The 26,120-nt window shown below is 40.2% G+C and overlaps 1 protein-coding gene across 1 annotated transcript in view; it reads right to left on the bottom strand.

Moving 5' to 3' along the window:
* Positions 1-26,120, bottom strand: part of HIBCH (3-hydroxyisobutyryl-CoA hydrolase) — a 104,756-nt gene that overhangs the window by 46,484 nt on the left and 32,152 nt on the right. The window contains exons 6-7 of the mRNA XM_002712340.5: positions 24,329-24,381; positions 4,279-4,357 (exon numbers count right to left, since the gene is read on the bottom strand). Coding sequence (XP_002712386.2) covers positions 4,279-4,357; positions 24,329-24,381 — 132 coding nt within the window. The remainder of the gene's footprint in view (positions 1-4,278; positions 4,358-24,328; positions 24,382-26,120) is intronic.

The raw sequence follows: 26,120 nt of genomic DNA, 5'->3' as shown, positions 1-26,120 counted from the left end.
AGGTTTAAATCCAAACATTTTACCAGAGGTCCCTGTGTACCTTTTCAAGAGCATATTATATCTCTCTTGCCCTTGATTTAGACATAATTGCCTCCATTTAGTTCTCTAAACAAGAAAAGATCATTGTTCCTTCAATGTCTTTGAATTAAAACTTTTGTCAATGCCTTAAGATTATGCTTGCAGATCTTAATATAGCTGGTTCTTTTCTAATCAAATTTCAGCTGAAAGGACATCTTCTCAGAGAGAAGTAAAAAGTAGTACAGCAGAAATCAACAATATAGAAAGTAAATGAAAACAAACATTTGATCTTAAGATAAATGAAATCAGCCAGCGCCGCGGCTCACTAGGCTAATCCTCCGCCTTGCGGCGCCGGCACACTGGGTTCTAGTCCCGGTCGGGGCGCCGGATTCTGTCCCGGTTGCCCCTCTTCCAGGCCAGCTCTCTGCTGTGGCCCGGGAGTGCAGTGGAGGATGGCCCAAGTACTTGGGCCCTGCACCCCATGGGAGACCAGGATAAGTACCTGGCTCCTGCCATTGGATCAGGCGGCCATTGGAGGGTGAACCAATGGCAAAGGAAAACCTTTCTCTCTGTCTCTCTCTCACTGTCCACTCTGCCTGTCAAAAAAAAAAAAAAAAAAAAAGGCTTATTGACAAATGTACATTCAACAGATGTTAAAGATAAGAAACTGTTATGAACAAATTTATGCTAATATACTGGGCAAGTTCCTCATAAGACCAAAACTACCAAAGTTGTACAAGAAGAATTAGAAAACCTGAATATCTCTCTGACTCTTAAAGTGTTCAAATTTATTTAAAGCTTTCCCATAAAGAAACTTTGAACTAAGACAGCTTCACTGAGGAATTCTACTAAACATTCATAGAAAAACATGATTCCACTCAAACTTTTCCAGAAAATGAAACCAGCAATACCCTGATATCCAAAACAAGGACATTACAAGAAAATCACAGACCAAATCCTTCACTAACACAGGTGCAAAAATTCCAAATTAAATTATAGTAAATCAAACTCAGTAGCATATAAAAATGACAACACATCATATCAGAGTGACATTTGTCCTAGCAATTTAAGGCTGGTTTAATGTTGAAAAACCAAACGAACTCACCATTAACTAAAAAAGAAAAACCAATCACCACCATGATAGATGCAGGCAAAACACATTTGACAAGCCAAAATGCATTCCTAATTAAAAAAAAAAACAAAAACCCGCAGCAATGTAAAAATAAATGGAAACATCCTCACCTGATAAAGGGCAGCTATGGGATACCTCTACCTAACATCATACTTGTTGGGGAAAGACCCAATGTAAGGTTGAGAAGACGGGAAGAACTCTGCCTTTAAGATTTATTTATATGAAAGGCAGAGTTAGAGGCACAGGCAGAGAGAGAAAGAGAGAGGTTCTCCATCTACTAGTTTACTCCCCAGGGGGCCACAATGGCCAGAGCTGGGCCAATCCAAAGCCAGGAGCTCATTCCAGGTCTCCCATGTGGGTGCAGGGGCCCAAGGACTTGGACCATCTTCCACTGCTTTTCCAGACCACAGCAGAGAGCTGAATCAGAAGTGGAGCAGCCACGACTCGAACCAGCTCCCATATGGGATGCTGGCACTGTAGGCTGCAGCTTTTCCGACTAAGCCACAGTGCAGGCCCTTCTCACTACTTTTATTCAACTTTGTCTTACAAGTTCTACCCAGTGTAATATGGCAAGAGAAAGAAACCAAAAGAATGCAGATTACAAAGGAAAATGTTAAACTGATCTTATTTGTAAATTATATAATTATCTACTTAGAAAATCTAATGAAATCTAGAAAAAAAAGCAACACCAATAAGTGGGTTTACCAGGTTTGTGGAATACAAGAGTCAATGGTATGTCTCCACACTGGTGACAATGTCTCCACACAGTAATAATCAGAACTATTGTTTTTAAATGTCATTTATAATGTGGGGCCAGCGCCATGATGCAGTGGGTTATGCCATTGCCTGCAATACTGGCATCCCATTATGGGCATTAGTTTGAGCTTTTGCTGCCTCATTCATTTCCCCCAGCTCCCTGAAATTGCACCTGGGACAGCAATGGATGATGGCCCAAGTCCTTGTGCCTCTGCAACTACTTGGGAGATCGAGATGAAGCTCCTGGCTCCTGGCTATGGCCTGGCCCAGCCACAGCTGTTGCAGCTATTTGGGGTATGAACAAACAGAGGATTGATCTCTCCTCCAACTAAGTCTGCATTTCAAATAAATCTTTTTCAAAAAAAAGTCACTTATAATCAAACTGTATGAAATACTTAGATAAATCAGAAAAAATATGTGTAAGAAGACCTATACACTGAAAACCACAAAATTTTCCTGAGAAGTGAAATGGAGAAATCTATATTGCTCATGAAGATTCAACATTGTTAATATGCCTTAAATTCACCTATATTTAGATTCTAAACAATCAAAATCAAAATCCCAGGAGGGTTTTTATTGAAATCTTCAAACTCGCTATAAAATTCACCTTTAAGAAAGAAAAGAACCAAGTCAACCAAAACAACTTGAGGGAGAAAAGGAGCAAAGATGGAAACTTATCACTATCTGACTTCATGGCTTATTATAAAACAACAAGAACCAGGCCGACGCCACGGCTCAATAGGCTAATCCTCCACCTGTGGGGCCGGCACCCCGGGGTTCTAGTCCCGGTCAGGGCACCGGATTCTGTCCCGGTTGCTCCTCTTCCAGTCCAGCTCTCTGCTGTGGCCCGCCCTGCACCTGCATGGGGGACCAGGAGAAGCATCTGGCTCCTGGCTTCAGATCAGCGCGGTGCGCCGGCCGCAGCAGCCATTGGAGGGTGAACCAATGGTAAAGGAAGACCTTTCTCTCTGTGTCTCTCTCTCTCTCTGTCCACTCTGCCTGTCAAAAAAAAAAAAAAAAAAAAAAAACAAAACACCAACAACAACAAGAACCAAAGAAGTGTGGTGCTGGTACCAGGATCAACATATACAGATGACCCCTGAACAACATGGGTTTTGGCACCCACCAAAACTGGAAAATCCCAATGTAATCTGTAATTTTTTTACTCCTCCAAAACTTCACTACCAATAGCCTGGTCATAACTGGAACCCTTGCCAATAAAAAGTTAATTAACACATTTTTATATGTTGTATGTATTATGCATAGTGAAGATACACCAGACTACTGAGGGACCACTTTTTATTCTCATATATAATTTTTTTTTAAATCAGGAGTAAAAGAGTTCCTCTTTTTTTCTTTCTTGACAGGCAGAGTTAGACAGTGAGAGAGACAGAGAGAAAGGTCTTCCCTCCATTGGTTCATCCCCCAAATGGCCGCTACTGCAGGTGTGCTGCAGCTGGCGTGCCGTGCCGATCCAAAGCCAGGAGCCAGGTGTTTTCTCCTGGTCTCCCATGCGGGTGCAGGGCCCAAGGACTTGGGCCATCCTCCACTGCCTTCCCAGGCCACAGCAGAGAGCTGGACTGGAAGAGGAGCAACCGGGACAGAATCCAGCACCCCAACCGGGACTAGAACCTGGGGTGCCGGCACCACAGGTGGAGGATTAGCCTCGTGAGCCGCAGCACTGCCCCCCCCCTTTTTTTTTTAAAGATTTATTTATTTGACAGGCAGAGTTACAGAGAGGGAGAGGTAGAGAGAGGAGAGAGAAGAGAGAAAGTCTTTCATCCAATGGTTCACTACCCAGATGGCTGCAATAGCTGGAGCTGCACCAATCTGAAGCCAGGAGCCTGGAGCTTCCTCCGGGTCTCCCACACGAGTGCAGGGGCCCAAGGACTTGGGCCATCTACTGCTTTCCCAAGCCATAGCAGAGAGCTGGATCAGAATTGGAGCAGCCGGGACTCAAACCAGTACCCAGGTGCCCATATGGGATGCCAGCACTGCAGGTGGAGGCTTTAGCTGCTATGCCAACATTAGCCTTTTCAATAACTGCTGCTGAAATGGCTAAATTTCCATATGCAAAGTAGTATACTATGCCTTTGATCTATGCCTCATATCATATGCCAAAATTAAAATCCATCATAAATCTAAATGCAAGAATATTTCCCCTTAATCTTTTATCTAAAATTAACAATGTGTTAGTCTGGTACAATTAATAAGCTAATAACAATATCCTGTTTAATTTCTTTTTTACAGTTCTTTCATTGTTGTATGTCACATAACATTTCAATAATTCCTTCAAGAATGGCATAATCTGAAATGAATCACAAGATAATTTTAAACATAATTATGAAAATTTTCTGGTATTTCGTTTTTACCTATTGCTGTTTCTGGCATTGCAAAAACAGTCTTCTCAGTAGCCACTCGGAAAAGCCCATGAACTGAGACACCAACTCCCTAGAGAAATAAGAGGAAACACTTGGTCTATAAATATTGTAAAAAAAATAACAAATTAATAACATATAGAAAAGAAAAATATCTCCACATTCCACAGGAATCTGTTTTAGGGGATAGATTAGAGGAAGGCCCTAAGCCACACAATCTCAGATGAATTTACTGGGCAAAAATACATAAGAATCCTTGATACCCAAAATATTTATTTTAAGCCAAGAAGCTTCCAATGGGCACTCTGCTGTGTTATGCTCATTCTCTGTCCCAATTCCCTCTCATTTCAAAACACATCAGCACTACAGAATACCAACTCTTCCCAGAACACCTGAGTGCTGCTTACTACTGCACTAATAATCAAAAAAGCACAGTCACACTATTCAAGCAAGTATTTCAGTAGTTCTGAATAGAATATTAACATATTTTTAAAGATTTTATGATTTATTTATTTGAAAGGCAGAGTTACGGGGGGAAGGTGGGAACAGAGAGAAAGAGAGAGAGAGAATCTTCCACGTATTGCTTCACTCCTCAGATGGCTACAACATCCAGGGCTAGGCCAGGCCAAAGCCAGGAGCCAGGAGCTTCATCCAGGTCTCCTGAGTGAGTGTCAGGGGCCCAAGTACTTGGGCCATCTTCCACTGGTTTCTCAGGCCATTAGCAGAGAAGATTGAAAATGGGGCAGCCAGGACTTGAACTGGCACCTTTAGGGGATGATGGCATTGCATCCAGTTTGAATATTAACATATTTTACCAAAATCCGCAACATCATTTTCCTCAGATGCCAACATCTTACAGGACCAACTATACAACTCTTAAGAACTGGTTATTAAACATTTAAGTTTTAGAAAAAATAACTAGCTAAAAGTCTCTGTCTACAACTTGTTGAATGCTACTGACAAGGGCAGATATAAGAGGTGTCTTTGGGGGCTACCACTGTGGTGCTGCTGTGCCAGCATCCCACACAGGCACTGGTTCGAATCCCAGCTGTTCCACTTCTGATCCAGCTCCCTGCTAATGTGCCTGGGAAAGCAGCAGAAGATGGCCCAGAATCTTAGGCCCTGTACCCACTGGAAACAAGGAAGAAGCTTTTGGCTCTGATCCACCTCAGCCCTGGCCTTCGCAGCCAGTTGGGGAGTTAACCGGCAGATGGAAGCTCTCTCTCCAATTCTCCTTCTCTCTCTCTGTAACTCTGCTTTCAGATTAATAAATAAACCCTTAAAAAAAAAAAAGAGTTGTCTCTGAATACCAGAATATTTGAATAAGATGTGATGAAAGGCACCCACATGATGACAAAGCATTCAAGTTTATACTAGCTGCTAACATTGTAACATAAAACTCTGCTTTCAGATTAATAAATAAACCCTTAAAAAAAGAGTTGTCTCTAAATACCAGAATATTTGAATAAGATGCAATGAAGGGCACCCACATGATGAAAGCATCCAAGTTTATACTAGTTGCTAACATTGTAACAAATTTTCTATTAACATCACTCAAAACTTGTTTATTTTCTCATTCTTAACCTTTTTAAAATCAGTTTTCACTTTATCTTTGACACTGCAGAATTAAATGAATTAAAACAAAGTATCTGGAAAAATGCCATATAGTTAATAAGAGTTCCATAAATGTTGTTTAACTAGAAAGTACATTATTTCTAGTTAATTCTTCTAAATTCTTCAACTATTTTACACTCAGTTCAGCCATTTGTAAGTTCATAAAACTTTTAAGCCTTTTACTAAAATACTCAGAAACACAGGCAATTCCTTACCAACTTTAAGTAATGTTTACTAGCTTACAATTTAAAAGGTTATTTCCATGAACACAGAAATTAGTACCACTCTTTAGTAACTATGCACATCCTCTATTATCAATATTTATAAATGATATCCACAACACAGACTCTGTGCTATACTTTGAACATGATTTGGTTCCCAAACTCATGCACACATTTAAATCTTGAAGTCATGTAAGTTAATGATACCGAAAGAATAGAAATTTAATGAAATTACGGTGTTTAGGAGTGGCCTTGTGGAACATTCTTAGGCCACTGGGAATGTGCCCCTGGCTGGAATGAAATCTTCATGAGAGGGTCGGTTAGAAAGCCTGGGGGGGGGGGGGGGGCCGCCAGCACCATGGCTCACTTGGCTAATCCTCCGCCTGTGCCGCCGGCATCCCATATGGGCACCAGGTTCTAGTCCTGGTTGCTCCTCTTCCAGGCCAGCTCTCTGCTGTGGCCCGGGAGTGCAGTGGAGGATGGCCCAAGTACTCAGGCCCTGCACCTGCATGGGAGACCAGGAGGAAGCACCTGGCTCCTGGCTTTGGATCAGCGTAGCTCCGGCCGTGGCAGCCATTTGGAGGGTGAACCAATGAAGGGAAGACCTTTCTCTCTGTCTCCCTCTCTAATTCTGTCAAAAAAAAAAAAAAAAAAAAAAAAAAAGCCTATGTGGGATCCATCCTTTCTCTCTGCTGCCTGGTTCACCACATGATTCTTCCTCTGCATGTGCCACCCACTACCTTCATCGGAGGCCAAATCAAATGTCTGCCCAATCTTGGACTCCAGAATCATAAGCCAAAATCAACTTCTTCCCTTCCTAAGAAGCTTGCCCAGGTATTTCATTATAGTAACAAAAAGCTGACAAATATACTCTACTCTGTATAGATAAATATGAGTATTATGCATTAGGACATAGTCAACTGACAAAAGTAACCCCAATTAGACTGTATATACTTTGAGACTATATGAAATCTTACAATTCTCATAAAAATAAGACATTATATTAATAATTTATTTTATTAGTTTAAGAACCCTTGCTTTATTTCAGTGGAAGTTACTAGAATTCAGGAATTTGTTGCCAAGAACTTTGAACGAAAGGTTAGGCTGGTTGCGCAGTTTTCAGATTACGTTCTGTTAAAGTACCAGGACTCAAAAAGAGCTGCCTCAGTGTGGGGCGGCCTACTAGGCAGATCTCCAAGTCTCCACTGGCTGACTCTTCCTCTACTACAACCCCTCTAGCTATCCCCCACCTTCTGATTAGCTCCAAATTCCACAAGCAGCACATTGCTACATTCCCTCTATTACAAGTTTACACACACAGGCAAAGTCTGGGTGCTGTTGCTGTAGTGCAGCAGATTAAGCTGTCCCTGTAATGCTATGAGCACCCCGTACGAGTGCTGATGTGAGCCCCAGCCACTCCACTCCCAATCCAGCTCCTTGCCAATGTGCTGGGAGGGCAGCAGCAGATCGCTCAAGTACTTTGGCCCCTGCCACCCATGTGGCAAATCCAGATAGAGTGACTAGCTCCTGTTCCTGGCTTCAGCCTGGTCCACTCCTGGCAACTGCAACCATGTGGGGAGTGAAGCTGTTTCTTTCTGTGGTCTCTCACTTTCTAACTCTGCCATCCAAATAAATCTTTAAAAAAAAAAAAAAAAAGTAAAGTCCGACCACAACCACCAATTCTAGTCTTGTTATTTTTTCCCCAGAGACACAGAGCTAATTTGATAAGTATTCAGTTTTTTTTCCCATGTATCACTTATCTTTGAAAAGGTGAGAGAGAGGGAGAGAGGGAGAGAGTGAGTGAGCAAGCATGCGCAAGCACGCACAAGCATCACAGCACTGTCTTCCACCTATTGGTCAAATGCCTGCAACAGCCAGGGCTGGGCTAAGCCAATACCAGGAGCTTGAAACTCCATCCAGTCTCCCACATGGGTGACTGGGGCCCAAGTATCTGAGTCATCAACTGCTGCCTCCCAAGGTGTGCATCAGCAGTTAAACTGGATTAAAAGCTTATTTTTCAACTGGAACCAAAAGCTTTCAATCAGAAGCTTTATTTTCAATTAGAACCAGACCTACATTCTATCATGCTTCAGCACCACACAATATAAGCCCCTTCAGACCTGTGGCCTCCAGGATCTATGCTTGGCAGTTCCTCTGTGCTTGTCCTTCTCACGCTGTTTCCCTGACTAGCCATTCTCATTTCATCCTCTGAAACCCTCATTCCTGTAGAGAAGAATGATGTCAGAGACCAACTTCTCTCAGGAGGCCTCCCCCTCTCCTGGACTCCATAGAGAAACATATTTATAAACACCATATTCTTTCATGAAGAAACTTTAGATCTTGGAGTCACCGATACAGTTCTATTTTATATCACACAGTAAATATGAGTGCATTTTGTTGCAGCCTTGGCTGATAAAATGAATGAAATAAAAGACCTCAAGGTTCTAGTAAAAAAAATTACTAACAAAGCTTTCAGAATAAGAGATCATTGACACAGGTGTCATTAACAGTCAATCATAAAGCCTTTCAATAAAGGTGATAGCTGGGAATATTCAAGCCCCTTCTTCTGGAAATAGTGAGAATATAAACGCTCATCCATGCTGAATGAGTGTAGGATTTTTGTGGTAGGTTCAGAACTACTTTTTGTATCTTATGTCAAAGGACAGGTTGTTTGTAAGAGACATCTCTCCCGAAACTTCTGAAATTTAATGTTAAATCCTATTTCAACACTAACCTTAGCTGGTGCTCCTTTGCTAAACCAAAAAGGTTTCAAAGCCTTCAAGTTTGATTGTATTTACTGATATATAAACAAATCCTTTCTCCAAGTTTTATACTTTATTCCAATTCCTAACTCTCCTCAAATACACTCCCTGCAGTCTACCAAACTTGGTAGTCAAATATCACTTCCCATCTCATTGGATATCTCAGTAGCATCTGATGGAGTTGATCTCTCCCTGTTCTATGCAACACCAGTTGACTTCAAAACACCATATTTTCTTGGTTTTCTTGTATATCAATAGTTGCCCTTTCTCTTCTCCATGACATCAAAACATTGATCTGCCACAGTGATCAGAGGCCATCCTACTCCACCTAAACTCTGTCCTGTCTACATTCATTCCCCTGGTTATCTCTCCAGCTATAGGATTTGAAGTACTATCACAATAGTAATGACTCAAATTTTTTCCCCACCTATGAGTTCTCTAGACTGAGCTATTTAACATCTCTACCTGAATGCTTAGTGTCTTAACCTTCACATTTCAAAAGTAAATCTCAATTTCTCCTTAATGCATTCCTCCTGCCTTTTCTCCATCTCAGTAAACATCAGCATTCACACAGCTGCTCAGGTCAAATCTCAGCATTATCTTCTTTCCTTCTTACTTCATAATCTTATCTATGAACCCATCTTGACAGTTCTAACTTCAAAATGTATTCTGAATTGGGCCCCTTCTCACCATATCACATCATTACAACCAAAGAGCTTAAATGATATCTACATTTTTAATATTCAATTAGAAATAGCTCAATTAAAAATCATTGGACATGGGATACACATTTGGCACAGCAATTAAGTTGCCACTCAGGATGCCTGTATCTGGTAGCAGAGTACATAGTTTGAGCACTGGCTATTCTGTTTCTGATCCAGCTTCCTGCTAATGTGTACCCTAGGAGACAAGTGCTGCCTATGTGGGAGACTCTGATTGAGTTACGGGCTCTGGGCTTTGGCCTGGCCTGGCCCTGGCTGTTGACAGCATTTGGGGAATGAACAAGCAGATGGGAAGATTTCTCCCCATCTATCTCTTGCTCTTTCAAATTGCTCTTTCAAATATAATGATAATAAATAATAATAATTAGGGGCCAGCGCTATGTCCCAGCAGGTAAAACCTCCACCTGCAATGCTGGCACACCATACGGATACTGGTTTCTATCCCTGCTGCTCCCTGATAAAAGCTTGGGAAAAGCAGAAAATGGTTCAAGTGTTTGTTCCCCTGTTACCCATGTGGGAGACCTGGAAGAAGCTCTTGGCTTCTGGCTTTGGTGTGGCCCAGGCTGACTTGTAGCCATCTCCCCCCACACGCCTCCCCCCCCCCCCGTCTCTGTCTCTGTCTGTCTCTGTAACTCTGGTTTTCAAACAAATAAATCTTTAAAAAAAATAAATAATTACAGTGGGCATTTAGCTGAGGGGTAAGACATCTGTTCATATATTCGCATCCCACATTGGAGTCCCTAAGTTTAATTCTCTGTTGTAGCTCCTGTTTCCAGCTTCCTGATAATGCAGAATCTGTGAGACAGCAGTGACGGCTCAAGTAATTGAATCCCAGCCACTCACATGGCAGACCTGGATTGAGTTTCCAGCTCCTGGCATCAGCCCAGCCCAGCCCAGCCCAGCCCAGCCTTATTTACTGCAAGCATCTGGGGAGTGCTCTGTGTCTCTGTCTCTCAAATAAATGAAAAAATTTAAAAACAACCAGACATAGGATCACATGGAAAACCAAGGAAGAACAACACATAATAGAAAAAGATTCAAAAGACATCTAAGATGTTATATTTAGGGGCACCGGATTCTGGCCCAGTTGCCCCTCTTCCAGGCCAGCTCTCTGCTGTGGCCCGGGAGTGCAGTGGAGGATGGCCCAAGTGCTTGGGCCCTGCACCCCATGGGAGAACAGGATAAGCACCTGGCTCCTGCCTTTGGATCAGCGCGGTGCACCGGGCGCAGCACGCCAGCCGCGGTGGCCATTGGAGGGTGAACCAACGGCAAAAGGAAGACCTTTCTCTCTGTCTCTCTCACTGTCCACTCTGCCTGTCAAGAAAATTAAAAAAAAAAAAAAAAAAAAAAAAAGATGTTATATTTAACTCTACAATTATACAACATCTTAAGTTTTTGCTACAAATGTACTTTGTTTTATTAAAATAGCTATATCAGCTTTCTGTTAGTGTTGGTATGCTACCTTATTTTTTGTCTTATTAATTGTTCTGTGCCTTATATTTATGTATCCCCAGCACTCTGGCATTTTTTTAAATTATGAAATAATTATCTTTGCGTGGTAATATTTACTATGAAGAATGCTAATATAGAAGAGCGTTAATACCTGAACAAAAATGAAGCAAGAATGTACTCAAAGTTATACTCTGTTACATTTAAACAAGCAACGTATTTATATTTTTGGCATCCTTATAGGTAAGAATTAGGCGATCTAAGACTTTTCTTTTTAATTAACAGGATAGCTCGATGAATTTTCAGATTATTCCAATAGGAGAAAAGAGCTGGCATAGCTCTATTTAAGATTTTTTAAAAGATGTAATTATAATTATTTTAAAAGAACAATTAAATCTTTTAAAAATACAAATATATTAATTAGTAAGCATTCATTTCTCTGTTTCCAGGCTTCACTATTCCAGATAAAAGACAATATTAATTTTTAAAAATTGCTAATTATAAAGTTAAGACATAGTCAACCACTAATGATTTATAGTAATTGCAAGATTAGTCAATTCCCAACATAACAGTACTAGAACACATAAACAACCTAATTTGCTTAAAAAGCAAATGTTTCAAAGTAACCAAAATTGAAAACCATAGTTGAGAAAACAAACTTAAAAAACCTTGCAATGTGGTAATGTGACTAAGGCTGACAAAGTCATGGATTTACATTCTAATCAGAGAGGAGTAAGCTCCTGCTTGGAATAAACCCTACACTATGGTACCAGAAAATGAGTGAGAGTCATCTCTCACTTCACTCAGGATTACAGGTAGTGCTTTGAACTAGGTGTATGTTTTTGCTAGTAATTCAAATAGATTTTCTGCATATGTTTTCACTATAGTAAAAAATTGTCATAACTATAAACTAAGTTTTACCACATAGCTCCATGACCACATGCATCCGGTTAACAGATACAGTAGCAAGCCATGCAGCAAAAACAGACTTTTTGTTATGCTTCTCACAATGAGCTAATATTGTACATTGATTCATGTTATATATTAATGTACTTTAATAGATGAATAATACAAAGATCAGCACCAAACATATTTCTATCTTCTTAGATGAATACAACTCATCTTATAGACAAAAATAGCAAATAATTGAAAGAAAAATATTTATCTTATTTAGGTATTAATAGTCTATCATGGCTAATCTAGTTCTAATTTGAAAAACCAGGAAGTAGAAATACAACATCATATATTAAAACATAAATTTGAAATGACTCTTAAAAATGTATATCTCTTACATTCCTACTCAAGGGTTTTACCTCTATGAGCATATTACCCCAATACTCATATTTATCTATGAATTGTTTGTACATGTGTCACAAGATTATAATGTTTAAAATAATATGTTTCAAAGAAGTTAAACACAACCAATACTTTCTATCACACACTCAAGCAAGATAGATACATGGATGGGGAACATTGGCCTACAGGTCCTATAAGGTCCATGAAACCATTTAGTCAGGCCCTGCCAAGGCAACATTATATCTTGAAAAATTCACATAATTCAATGCTTGCTTATGAAAAAGTCTCATTAAGAAACTAAATAGGGGCCAGTACTGTAGTATAGTAAGTTAAGCCTCCACCTGTGGTGCCAGCATCCCATATGGGCACCAGTTCGAGACCCAGCTACTCCACTTCCAATCTAGCTCCCTGTTAATGGCCTGGGAAAGCAAGAAGACAATCCAAGTGCTTGGGCTCCTGCACCCACATGGGAGACCTCGAAGCAGCTCCTGGCTCCTGGCTTCGGATCAGCCCAGCTCTGGCCTTTGCAGCCATTTGGGGAGTGAACCAGCAGGTAGAAGACATCTCTCTCCGTCTCTCTCTCTCTCTAACAAATAAATAAATCTTATCTTCAAAAAAAAACTAAATACTTAAAAGTTTACTATGAGAAATTCTATAATTGAAAGCAATCCTGACTGTCTCCCAATAAGACAGAGGAAAATCTTAAGCAGAGAGAATCCTTTTAGGAGAGAGGGGAAGACAAATTCAAATTCAAATGTATTCTGAATTGGGCCCCTTCTCACCATATCACATCATTACAACCAAAGAGCTTAAATGATATCTACATATCTTTCCATCAAGAAAAAGAAGATATTCATCCACAGTTGGAGAAAGTTCCATATTAAACAGAAACAGAAATGCAAACAAGCACTACTCTACACACTTAGAAATCCAAGGGAAATTTCCCACTCATTTTCCTTTCCCCAGCTCCTGCTGAGTTACTAATATTTGTCTTTTAAAAAAAAAATTTTTTTTTACTTATTTGAAAGTTAGAGAGTTAAAGAGAGAGGTAGAGACAGAGAGATCTTCCCCCTGCTGGTTCACTCCCCAAATGGCTTCAATGGCCAGAGCTGGGCTAATCTGAAGCCAAGAGTTTCTTCTGGGTCTCCCACCTCAGTATTGAGGCCCAAGGACTTAGGCCATTTTCCACTGCTTTCCCAGGCACATAAGCAGGGAGCTGGATCAAAGGCGGAGCAGCCAGGACTCAAACCAGCATCTGTATGGTATGCTGATGCTGCAGGCCAGGGCTTTAACCCACTGCACCACAGTGCAGGCCCCTGTTTCAGTCTTAAAGGAGGCTATTTTCATATTTGAATTTTAAATGATTTTTTTTAAATAATGGGAATGAGGGGGCAAGAAGAAGTATACCAAAGGAAGTTGAACTAAGTTTCTCTAAAAAATCTTTATTTCAATTAATAGAATTACTTCATCTCTTCATTCATAAGCCTTCAGGTTCCATTAAGTAAACTGAATGCTGTTAATAAAGCCCCAGCATTTTATTATAAAAATGGTTCCTTAAAATGTCATCTATTTGACTGTCACTAACAGCAGCAAAAAGAAATTCTTTTAAAGCTGAAAAAAGAAGTACCTATTATATTTACAGACCTTTGCAATATATTAACATAATGTGATCTTTGTGGACTGTTCATTCTTTTCATTAAAAAGGACATGTCTCAAGTGACATTAATCAGTGGCTAAACATAATCTGATTGAATAGCTCCCATTTAACTGAGCATTACTCAACATTCCATGTGGCTGGTTGTATCCCAGAAGTTATTTGGGTATTGTATAAGCTCATTGTTTTGTTCCAAGTCCCACTTCTCTATTCATTAGAACATATTCCTCAAATATGCTTTAAAACTTTGAATTTCCCATTGTTGATGATGTAGGGAAGGAAAAAAATCCTCCCTCTACCTTGCTGAGTGATTAGCTGCTAGCTCTGTAAGAAAACAGATAAACAAGAACAAAACAGAGGGGGCCGGCGCTGTGGCACAGTGGGTTAATGCCCTGGCCTGAAGTGCTGACATCCCATATGAGTGCCGGTTCGAGACTGGGCTGCTTCACTTCCGATCCAGCTCTCTGCTATGGCCTGGGAGGGCAGTAGAGTCCTTGGGCCCCTGCACCCGCATGGGAGACCCCGAAGAAGCTCCTGGCTCTTGGCTTTGGATTGGCACAGCTCCGGCCGTTGCGGCCAATTGGGGAGTGAGCCATCGGATGGAGAACCTCTCTCTCTCTCTCTCTGCCCCTCCTCTCTATGTGTAACTCAACTTTCAAATAAATAAATAAATCTTAAAAAAAGAAAAAAAGAACAAAACAGAAGTTTATCAACATGTATACCTCACGTATACATGGGTGATTTCCAGGAAAGGAGAATCCTCCAGGAGGTAGCCTAGAACTCAGGCTCATAGCCTCTTTTACCTAAGAGATGTTGGGGAAGCAAGTTACAGAAAGGTCAAAATGCATGGTAAACAAGAGTAAAATCTGTTTTGAAGTTGGTGCCTTCTCCACAAATACGAGTCTCTAGGATTTGTTTATTTATCTGTTCTCTTCCTGGTACAGTGAGGGAAACACTCTTAGAACTGGAGACTTCCTTTACAGAAGTCAATTTGCCTTACAAAAAGGCAACTTGTCCTGTTTTCAGTGCTTTTCCTGCTCCCATACCTCTGTTCCTCAAAATAATTTTTATGCCAAATTGGCATATTTGGGCTAGCACATTCTGGTCTCCTTTTGCTAGCAGAATTTTAATGATACTTGAGAAACACAAAAGCAATATTATATTGTACTCATACTTTGAAATTGACTTTGGAGAGCCAACTTTGTATGGTACAATGGAAAAGGGAATGGGGCTAAGGTGAGAAGGGAGAGAAGAAACTTAAACATTCTTTTTTTATTATAAAGATTTATTTATTTATTTGAAAGGCAGTGTTAGACAGAGATCTTCCATCTGCTGATTCACATCCTAAATGGCCACAATGACCAGGGATGGCCCAGGCCAAAGCCAGGAGACAGGAGCTTCACCTGGGTCTCCCACATGGGTGGCAGGGGCCCAAGTACTTGGGCTATCTTCTGCTGCTTTCCCAGGTGCATTAGCAGGGAGCTGGATCGGAAGTGGAGCAGCCAAGTCTCGATCCCACATCCATATGGGATGCCAGCACTGTAGGCCTCAGCTTTACCTCGCTGTGCCACAACGCTGGCCCCCTTAAACATTCTTTAAATCTAGTTGGAGAGGGAAATGGGAGTGGCACTACATATACATGAAAAAACATTTAAAGATTATCCTGTTTACTTAAATTGATTTTAATTTTAAAACTTGCCTTTCTGTTATGTATTAATGAGAAAATGTGACCTCCGACATTTAATTTAGAATGTTTATTCATAAAAAAGTTAATCTCTTTCAGAAATACTAGAATGAGTTTTATACAATTTTAATCAACTACATGGAAAACCATTAATATTCATTTTTTATTTCACTGTATGCAAAAATAGAGTAAACATTTAAATTTCTTAAATCTCAAACAACAGAATATAGCTACACCTTTTTCAAACTGCAGTGCTTTTCTTCATGGTGGAAACAAGAGACAATGAAGCTGTTACTTCCCATGATGGCGAAAACCAATACTCCACAGCAGAACAGGAAGAGGAAAAGAACCAAGCTCTACAGAGCCATCTTTTGAGTTGTTAAAGTTCACAAAAAAATCTTTCTTATGTTATTATTATTTTAAGAAAGCTTGTAGACTAGACTCAAAGATGGAGGCAATTACTATACATGCAACATTTTCTTGAGCCCTATTTGCCACATCTTATCCTCACCATTTCTATATTACTTTTCTTACATTAAATGAGCAGGTTATTGGCCTGAGGTTGTCTCTGTACTTAAGAGTCCCTATTTTATAAAACCACACCTGGGGATGGGGCTACTATGAGTTACCTCATGCTTGGGATGCTTGCATCCAATATCAGAATTCTAGTTCAAGTTCTGACTACTCCGCTTCTGATCTAGCTTTCTGTTCTTGCATCATGGGAGGCAGCAGATCACGGCTCAAGTACTTGCTTCCCTGTCACCCATATGGAAGACGAAGATGGAGTTCCAGGCTCCTGAGGCTTTGGCCTGGCCCAGTCCTGGCTACTGTGGGCATCTGGGAAGTGAGCCAGTGGATGGAAGACAGATCTGTCTCTCTGCCTTTTCAAATAACATAAACAAATAAACAAAAACCACAACGCTAGTCTGTAACAAAAACCTAAGTTAGGAATATACTTTTGTAACAAACAGATATATCCAATCACAGCTGAACTTCAGCCAATCCCAGGCAGGCAAATGATCCAGCTATGCCCAAATAAGGCAAATGTCTCATCATCCCATGCCTTAATAAGGCACATATGTGTCTCATCATGCCATGCTAAAGGCATATGCCTAGCTATAGGCAATCAAATTTCTCTTTTTTTTTTTTTTTAAGATTTATTTTATTTATTTGAAAGACAGAATTACAGAGAGATGTAGAGCCAGAAAGAGAGAGAGGTCTTCCATCCATTGATTCACTCCCCAAATGGCCACAATGGCCAAAGGTGAGCTGATCTGAAGCCAGGAGCCAGAAGTCTCCTCTGGCTCTCTCATGGAGGTGCAGGGGCCCAAGAACTTGGGCCATCTTCTACTGATTTCCCAGGCCATAGCAGAGCGCTGGATCCAAAGTGGAGCAGCTGAGACTCCAATAGGTGTCCATATGGGATGCCAGCACTGCAGGCAGCGACTTTACCCACTCTGCCGCAGCACCGGCCCCCAGATTTCTTTGCTTCTATGTTCAGCCTATAAAACCCTGCTGCTCATACGGTAGGCAGAGTTCTCTTAAACTGTTCTGGTTCTGAGTGTTGCCCAATTCATTAGTTATTCTCTACTTAAATAAATGCTGTTAAAGTTAGTCTGAAGTTTTTTCTAATTTTTAAATTTTTATTTAGTAAATATAATTTCCAAAGTACAGTTTATGGATTACAATGGCTCTTTCCCCCCCATAACTTCCCTCCCACCCACAACCCCTCCCCCTCCATTCACATCAAGATTCATTTTCAATTCTCTTTATATACAGAAGATCGATTTACTATGTATTAAGTAAAGATTTCATCAGTTTGCACCCACACAGAACATAAAGTGTAAAATACTGTTTGAGTACTAGTTACAGCATTAATTCACATAGGACAACACATTAAGGACAGAGATCCCACATGAGGAGTAAGTACACAGTGACTCCTGTTGTTGACTTAACAATTGACACTCTTGTTTATGGCATCAGAAATCTCCCTAGGCTCTAGTCATGAGTTTCCAAGGCTACGGAAGCCTCTTGAGTTCGCTGACTTAGATCTTATTTAGACAAGGTCATAGTCAAAGTGGAAGTTCTCTCCTCCCTTCAGAGAAGGGTACCTCCTTCTTTGATGGCCTGTTCTTTCTACTGGGATCTCACTCTCAGAGATCTTTCATTTAGGTCCCCCCCCCCCTTTTTTTTTTGTTGCCACAGTGTCTTGGCTTTCCATGCCTAAAATACTCTCATGGGCTTTTCAGCCAGATCCAAATGCCTTAAGGGCTGATTCTGAGGCCAGAGTGCTATTTAGGATATCTGCCATTCTATGAGTCTGCTGTGTATCCCATGAAGTTTTTTTTAATGGACTAAAAATTTGTGTATTTTAAACAATTATGTGCAATACTAAAATTCCACTAACAACTCTGAAAATAAAAGCTTTCTGAATACCTGTTCTCAGACCTTAAGGAAATAGTTTCTAAAGTAAGCTCCCCTTCCCAATCATCATCATCATCTGAGAACTTTTTAGAAATGCAAATTCTCAGGTCACACTCCAAAGTGACTAACTTGGAAAGGGAGGAAGGAGAGGAATTTGTGTTTGAACAAGCCCTCCTACAGATTCTGACACAAGTTAAAGTGTGAAAGCCCTTGTCTTCAGGAGGTTCATAGGTGACACTGAATCTGTAGATCACCACTTCTTGACCTTACCTTCACAGTAGAGTCACCAAGGGGCTTTAAAAATGCCTAAGTCTGTCATAGATGTTTGGCCTAATGGTTAAGAAACAGGTTAGGGCACCTGCATCCCCTATCAACTTCCTGGGTTCAACTTCTGGCTCCAGCTCCAGACTTCAGCTTCCTGCTAATGCAAACCCTGGAAGGCTGGAGTAATGACTTATGTGATTGGGTTCTTGCATCTCACATGGAAGACCTGGATTGAGTTCCCAGTTCTGGCTCTGGTCCAGCCCCAGCTGTCAGGGGCAATTGCAGAGTGCACCAGCAGATGGGAGCTCTATCTCTCTCTCTTTCTCTTTCTCTGTCTCTCTCCATATGGGCGCCTGTTCAAGACTCGGCTGCTCCACTTCCGACCCAGCTCTCTGCTATGGCCTGGGAAAGCAGTAGAAGATGGCCCAAGTGCTTGGGTCCCTGCACCTGCACCGGAGAAGGCTCCTGGCTCCAGACTGGCGCAGCTCCAGCTGTTGCGGCCAATTGGGGAGTACACCAGCAGATGGAAGACCTCTCTCTGCCTCTCCTTCTCTCTCTGTGTAACTCTGAGTTTCAAGTAAATAAAATAAATCTTAAAAAAAAAAAAAGCTAGAGTTAATGAGTAATCTTAGATTAAAGGACATAAACAAGACAAAATTAAACTGTAAATCCAAGATGCATACAAAACACCACTAAAAAAAAGTAACAATAAAAAATAGTCTGCTTCTATTCTTTAATTTTACTCTTTCAAAGGCTACACAATTTACATAATTGTTTTAATGAAAATTTTATATATACTATATATTCCTAGTTGAATATATATAGTATTTATATAATATATAAAAATGTATATACTATATATCTATATATCTTATCTAAGTATAGCTAAATATATACTATATATTCCTAGTTGATATGGGAAGGTTAAAAATAACAAGACATAACTGTTCTTGCCCTTAAAAACCATCTAACATACTGGGGGAGATTAAGGCATGTTACAAAGTAACTAGAAATAAAATGCAAGTACCAGATTTATGGCCAATGTTGTAGCATACCTGGTAAAGCTGCTGCCTGCAACACCGGCATTCCACATGGCCGCTGGTTTGTGTCAGGTTGCTCCACTTCTGAGCCAGTTCCTGCTGATGGCCTGAAAAAAGCAGCCAAAGATGGCCCGCATGTTTGGGCCCCTCCCACCCATGTGGAAGACCTGGAAGAAGCTCCTGGCTCTTGGCTTTGGCCTGGTCCTGCCTTGGCCATTGTGGCCATCTCGTGGAGTGAACCAGTGGATGTAAGAGCTCTCTGTGTATCTCTCTCTCTCTCTTTCTTTCTCTCCCTCTCTCTCTCCCTCCCTATTTCAATTAAATAAATCTTTAAAAAAAATTTTAAAGTACACAATGCACTGACTCAGTGGAGGAAAAAATCATATCAAATTGTAAGAACGTTTATGACTGTACAAAAAGAGGACAGACTTCAGCCTTTAAGGATGCATGCAGGTGAGTAGACCCCGTGGAAGGACAGACATACAGGCCTGTTATTCTCATTTGGGGTTCTTCATCTGAACAGATCACCGTAAATGATGTGCCTATTTTCTCAGTTCTCCCAAGAATGATACATACTTAGTACTCTCTAGAAGCACAAGACAGAAATAGGAGGAAAGTTAATTTATTACTTGCAGTGGATGTCTTACAGCAATGGTTCTCAAACTTAACATAACTCAAAACCACCTCTTTAGAGGACTATTCATTTGGGGCACAGCCTAGAGTTTGACTCTGAAGTGAGAAGCAAGAATGCATAAATCCAACAAATTCATAAGTGACAGTAACTTTGTTATTGCAGGGATTACATCTTCAAAACCCTTGCCTTAGGGAACTAAGACTTAATTCTCTTGTGGAATTCTGGTCAAGAAAAGCTGATATAAGTACACTTTCAATTTGAAAATCATTTATGCATTTTAATAAATACAAAAAAAAAGAGAGACCAATTAGAAGCAGCAGCATCACCCTTATTTCTATTCAAGATGTTATCTTGGCCTGTTTCACTAGTTTTTTTATTCAGCAACAAATGGAATATTCTTGGCTATTATTTATGTAGAAATGTATGCAAATCTATAGTAACCTACACGTGTTGTAAAGACCAAAAGTCATGCCAAATGCATTCAAAAGAGGTGAGTTAAAACAATGATTCTTCAAGCTTCTATAAAAGGACGGAGGTTCTTCGAATGGATAGCACTGATCCTTTCTTTTTTATTTATTTATTTTTTTTAAGAATTATTTGAAAGGCAGAGTTACAGAGAGAAAGGGAAAGACAAAGAAAGCTCTTGCACCCACTAGTTCACTCCCCAAATAGCAGCAAGGACCAGGGCTGGACAACACCAAAGCCAAGAGGCAGGAGCATCATCAGGGTCTCCCACATGGGTAACAGGGTCACAAGTACTTGGGTCATCTTGTACTGTTTTCCTAGGCACATTAGCAGGAAACTGAATAGAAAGCAAGGCAGCCAGGATTTGAACCAGTGGTCATATGGAATGCCAGCAAACCAGGCAGTGGCTTAACCCACTGTGCCACAATGCCGGCCCCCTATCAATGCATTCATGTCAAAGCTAGTCTGGAGTGATTCATTTTGGGTGGCCTCTTGGTAATGTAGACCAAATATCGAAGGAAATGTTTTTAACAGTGACAAGTCAGCAATACATTTCTGACTCATTTCTGAGGATATTTTTCTTTTACAGTTGCACTACATGACAACTTAGTTGGGTAAAAACCATTGGGCCTTAATACTCCATTTAACAGATTTTTCAAACCCATTGACATATGGCACTTTGGGTAAAAAAGAAATCTGAAGTGAGATTTCTGTTCTTCTGCATATAACTTGGGTTCACTAATCAATCACTCCTTCATTCTGACTCAAACACTTTGCAGTTGGCTTTTTTTTTTCTTGAAGGTTTTAATCCAGAAAAATTTACCTGAGGTTTTATTTAGGTATGGGTCTCTTTTCACTGTTATTATCTAAAATGCTGTTTCCTTTCCACATATCTCAAGGTGTGAATTTTTGTTTTTACTTAAAATAAAAGAAAGTCTTCATCATTTCTGTTCCAAGTGTTTGATTTACTTTATATGAAGTAAATACCTTTGTTAGGTTCCCAGAATCTCTCTTCATAGGCAAAACCACAAAACACTTGTTATCATTTTTTTAAAACATTCTATGAGAGCTTTTCAAGTTTGTCCTCTACATGCACAAAGTCACTACATATAATATTAACTTTAACTCTTTCTAATCTACTGCATTTTCTAATCTACTGCATTCTAAATGGCATGTCAGCTATCATTGCTAACCATCCTTATGTTATCTGTTCCCCTTGGAACTGGTATCTCTTTTATCTGAGCTTGTTGACTCTTCACAGTTTTCTTCCCTGTTTTACTGGAGTCACATTGTTTTTACAAGATAGTAGATACACCTACTGTTCTTTTGGTTTTTTGTTTTCACCATTTTTTTAAGATTTACTTATTTGAAAGGCAGAGAGTCAGACAGGGAGAGACAGAAAGAGGAAGAGGGTAGGAGAAAGATCTTGCATCTGCTAGTTCATTCCCAAAGCAGCCACAATAGCCAGGATTGGGCCAGACCAAAGCCAGACCCAGCATCCCAAAGAGGTGACCGCCAGGGGAGAGTACTTAGGCCTTTAGCAGCTGCCTTCTCAGGCACATTAGCAGAAATGCTGCATTAGAAGCCAGCACTCAAGTTAGTACTCCGTAATACAGGATGCTGGCATACAAGAAGTGGCTTAACTTGCTTAAGTTCAATGCTGGGCCCTGCCCACTGTTTTTGATTTATCTCTTATTTCATTTCCTATTCAGAGATAGCTCTTCCTTCAACACTTTATTCTCTTTTCCTGTTCTACAGTGTTGGTTCCACAGAACTTTCATTTTCCCCATGTTAACACTTGCTTGACAAAAAAAGCACAACCTACACATACTTGGTATTCATTAACAAGCAGAGAGGAACAGACTAGACTTGATTCTGTTTCCTACCCACACTGCTAGTGGAATCCCCAAAATGATGTGCAAGATCTAAGCAATCCCCAATGTCCAAGACTTCACTTAAAGTGGTTCTACTTGAACAAGAGAGGGATTTCTTAACTTCTAAACAACTAAATCTCTGAAACATTGAACAAGTGTAATTTTTCAAAGTTCACCCACTGGCCTCCTACTACCTACCTACCCAAGTCTTACCTGTTCTTGGGACTCAGAACACACTACCCAAAAACATGGCACCTTAGAAGTCTCTCCTGCTTTCGCCCACTTTCTATGGGAAACTCGGGCATAAAGGAATTCCTTTACCTAACTCTTAGAAGTACATCGTTGGGCTTTCATGTGACAGGCGTCCTGCCCTATTATAAGAAAAGGAATGATATACAGAGGTGCCAAGAAGAATCTGAATAAACAAACAAGCCTGGCCACATTTTTCCCAGTTTATCATCGGATCATACTGTTTTTGTTCAATCATACTTCTGGATGATTGTCTATTCTTAATCAAACCTAATTACAGAAATATAGCTTTTCTTGAGTCTGCAGGTCTTTATTTCAGAAGACTCTTGTGTCATGTAAAACTGATTAAACATGCTTCAAGATCTCTTGTTAATCTTTTATGAGAGGGATGTCAGCTATGATCTTTTTGATAACTAAGCAAAAGATCATAGTTTTTCTCCTCTATACTATCTTTCTAAGCTCACTTTTTTTAAACTTTTATTTAATAAATTTAAATTTCCAAAGTACAATGTTTGAATTATAGCAGCTTTTCCCCCCATAACCTCCCGCCCACCTGCAACCATCCCATCTCCCCACTCCCTCTCCCATGCCATTCACATCAAGATTCATTTTCGATTATCTTTATATACAGAAGATCAATTTAGTATATACTAAGTGAAGATTTCAACAGTTTGCACCCACATAGAAACACAAAGTATAAAATACTATTTGAGTGCTAGTTATACTGTTAATTCACATAGTACAACACATTAAGGACAGAGATCCTACATGGGGAGTAAGTGCACAGTGACTCCTGTTGTTGATTTAACAATTGACACTCTTGTTTATGGCGTCAGTAATCTCCCTAGGCTCTTGTCATGAGTTGCCAAGGCTATGGAAGCCTTTTGAGTTCGCCGACTCTGATCTTATTCCGACAGGGTCATAGTCAAAGTGGAAGTTCTCTCCTCCCTTCAAAGAAAGGCACCTCCTTCTCTGATGGCCCGTTCTTTCCACTGGGATCTCACTCACAGAGACCTTTCACTTTAATTCACCGTCTACTCCATGAAGCCCTTCTCCTGTCAGGAAGACCCCTCACTTCTTTGAAGGTCTGTCTTTGTGAGAGTCAGGCCATACAATTGGCCACTTGCTCTGTAATTATTTCATGTCTTCTCCAACTCCATATCAAGGCACTTATAGACTTCTTTGATATAGCACAGAGGCAGAATAACTACTTCTCAATGGACAGAAATGAAGCTTAGCAAATACCATGACGACCCAGGCGATTCCCACCGAGGAAAAATTTTGTTAAATAGATACAATTTTGACAACCACATCCCCACTACTGAGAGTCTGTGAAAACTCTCAACGTTCTAGTTTCTTTACTGAAACCGTTGTTAGCAATCAATTTGGAAGAAGAAAAATATATACACACATATTTCTTAAAATGCAATTTGCTTTAAAAAGCTTATTAATTCAACAAGTTAAAATAATCTATCACATAAGTAAGACATAAGAGAGTCTTTTGGGTTTAGACAGTATATAATTGCTATAAGTCAATATTATATCAAAAATCTGACAAACCAAAATCCACACAAGTTTGTGTCAATGGGTTCTATTGTATAACACTCATCACTTCACTTCTGTTTAGTAACTAGTAGCTTATTTTTAACATAATTCACTCATACCAACAATGAGAGCAAAAAGCCTACTTACCCCACCCATTGTAATTCCATCAATAAGTGCAACATATGGTTTCTGGCAACGAGCTAAAAGAAATAGAGTTGAAATTAGTTGCAATGCTTAAAATTACTCACTTTCATCAAAAATCATGATATATGAACTTTTTTCCCTAGAATACTTTTGCAAGAAGTATCAAAGGCAACTAAATATGTGCCTTCTGAAATATATTATTTTTCAAATGTGAATCTATTATCATTTAACAGCTCAATCTACAACTTGAAACAAATGAAACTTTCTATAACTAAGCCACTGAGAAATATAATTATCATCTTCCTTGTAACTCACCAATATTGTGGACACAATTATATTTTAAACAAAATATTTGTTTTCTATATACCTAAAGAAGTACCTGGAGGGGCCAGTGTTATGGTACAGCTGAGTACAAAATTGCTTGCAATGCCAGTATCCCATACCATAGGGCTGTTTCAAGCCCCAGATGCTGCATTGCCCGTACAGCTCTCTGCTAATATGCCTGGGAAAGCAACAGGAGATGGCCCAAATGCTTGGGCCCCTGCCACCCATGTGGGAAACCAGAATGGAGTTCTGGTCTCCTGGCTTCAGCCTAGCCCAACTCCAGCTGTTGTGGCCATCTGGGAAGTGAATCAGCTGGTGGAAGATATCTCTCTCTCCTTCTCTCTCTCTGCCTTTCCAATAAATAAATAAATCTTTAAAAAAAAAAAAAACATAAAAAGTATCAGTATACATACTGAGGATTAGAGGCTACAGAAACAAACATGGACTGGGAGTTAGAAGGCCCAGAATTTGATCTTAGGTCAACAGGGCATTAAATGAAAGAGATATATGGGTTATATAAATGAGTACAAATGCTCCTTAAGTTACAATGCAGTTTTGTTCCAATAAGCCCATTTTAAGTGAAAATATTACAAGTCGAAAATATGTTTAATAGACCTTACCTACCATTACAGCTTAGCAACACAATACACTGTAAAGCATCAGTGCTGACCCTTAGGGCGTATGCAACTGACTGGGAGCTGAGGCTTCTCTCCGCTGGCCGGAATCACAAGAGTATCACATGGACATGATTATCCCAAGAAAAGAACAAAAGGTGAAACACAGTTTCTACTGAATGTTTACTGCTTTTGGACCACGACAGAGCTGAATTTTTTTTTAATTTTTTTATTTAACAGATAGAGTTAGTGAGAGAGAGAGACAGAGAGAAACATCTTCCTTCCGTTGGTTCACCCCCCCCAAATGGCCACCATGGCCGGTGCTGCACCGATCCAAAGCCAGGAGCCAGGTGCTTCTTCCTGGTCTCCCATGCGGGTGAAGGCACCCAAGTACGTGGGCCATCCTCCACTGCACTCCCAGGCCACAGCAGAGAGCTGGACTGGAAGAGGGGCAACCGGGACTAGAACCCGGTGCCCATATGGGATGCCGGCGCCACAGGCGGAGGATTAACCAAGTGAGCCACTGCACCAGCCCAAGCTGAAAAATTTTAAGTTGAACTATCTTAAATCCTGAACTATCTGTATACAATAAGATGATATTTATGTAAATTTTAAACACAAACTAATACTCTTTTAGTTAATACATATGTAGTGAAAATACAAAATAAGGACCAGGAGGATCCACTACCAATTAATGACAATGGTCGTCTTTTGAGGAAGAATAATGGTTACTTCTGGTGAAAGAAAAGAAGGGCACTGAAGAAAGCAACAAAATGGACACAACCGTAACTTTAAAACGTGTAATACTATATTTCTTTTAAATGAACTTTAAAACATCAAGACAAACATAATACTGA

This window comes from Oryctolagus cuniculus, chromosome 3 (assembly GCF_964237555.1).
Source record: "Oryctolagus cuniculus chromosome 3, mOryCun1.1, whole genome shotgun sequence".
Lineage (NCBI taxonomy): Eukaryota > Metazoa > Chordata > Mammalia > Lagomorpha > Leporidae > Oryctolagus > Oryctolagus cuniculus.
The sequence above is the reverse complement of the archived record's forward strand: the minus strand, read 5'-3'. Positions and strand labels throughout refer to the sequence as shown.